Genomic DNA, 671 nt, shown 5'->3' on the forward strand with positions numbered 1-671 from the left:
CTTCCAGGTGCCCTGGTTTGAGACCATCCCCATCGCCGTCAGTAACGACATCAGCGAGCAGAGCCTGGAGGAATTCAGCCGGGAGGTGAGGCAGCTGCTGTGGGGCTGGGACGGTCCCCTCGGCTTTCCATGGCACCGCTGAGGTTTGGGGTGGGAGTCACCTGGGACTTTATCCCTGGGAGAGAACAAATTGCTTCCAAGCTGGGAAAAAAAACAGGTTTTGGGTGGATCAGACGGACAGACACCAGGCACCTTGGGGCAGAGCATCCGACCTGCCCCATGGCTCTGGCTTAGGCACGGGCTTAAAAAATCAGCAGTAGGGCTGGGCTGCTGGTGGCCACTGTGTTCTCTGCTGTGCCAGGGGAGCGAGATCAACATGATCGGCGTCGGGACCAACCTGGTGACGTGTCCCCTGCAGCCGTCGCTGGGCTGTGTTTACAAGGTAGGGGTGGCAGCTCTCTGCCCCACTTGGCTTATGGGGTGTGGGGCTCCCCAGCTTCTCCCAGGCTTTGCACGGCTGGAGCCATGCGGCACAGGGGGCTCCGGCCCTACGGGATGCTGCTGCGGGGCCAACATCATCACATCGCATAGAATCACAGAATGGTTTGGGTTGGAAGGGACCTTAAAGACCACCCAGTTCCAACCCCCCTGCCATGGGCAGGGACACCTCC

At 60.5% G+C, this 671-nt stretch overlaps 1 protein-coding gene across 1 annotated transcript in view; it reads left to right on the plus strand.

Annotated features, from left to right (window-relative positions):
• NAPRT (nicotinate phosphoribosyltransferase) overlaps window positions 1-671 on the plus strand; it is a gene marked incomplete at its 5' end in the record, with an annotated part of 7244 nt that overhangs the window by 1703 nt on the left and 4870 nt on the right. Inside the window, 2 exons of the mRNA XM_010160646.1 lie at window positions 1-85; window positions 362-442. Of these exons, the coding sequence (XP_010158948.1) occupies window positions 1-85; window positions 362-442 (166 nt within the window). The remainder of the gene's footprint in view (window positions 86-361; window positions 443-671) is intronic.

Source organism: Eurypyga helias, unplaced genomic scaffold (genome assembly GCF_000690775.1).
Source record: "Eurypyga helias isolate BGI_N326 unplaced genomic scaffold, ASM69077v1 scaffold8991, whole genome shotgun sequence".
Taxonomy (NCBI): Eukaryota; Metazoa; Chordata; class Aves; order Eurypygiformes; family Eurypygidae; genus Eurypyga; species Eurypyga helias.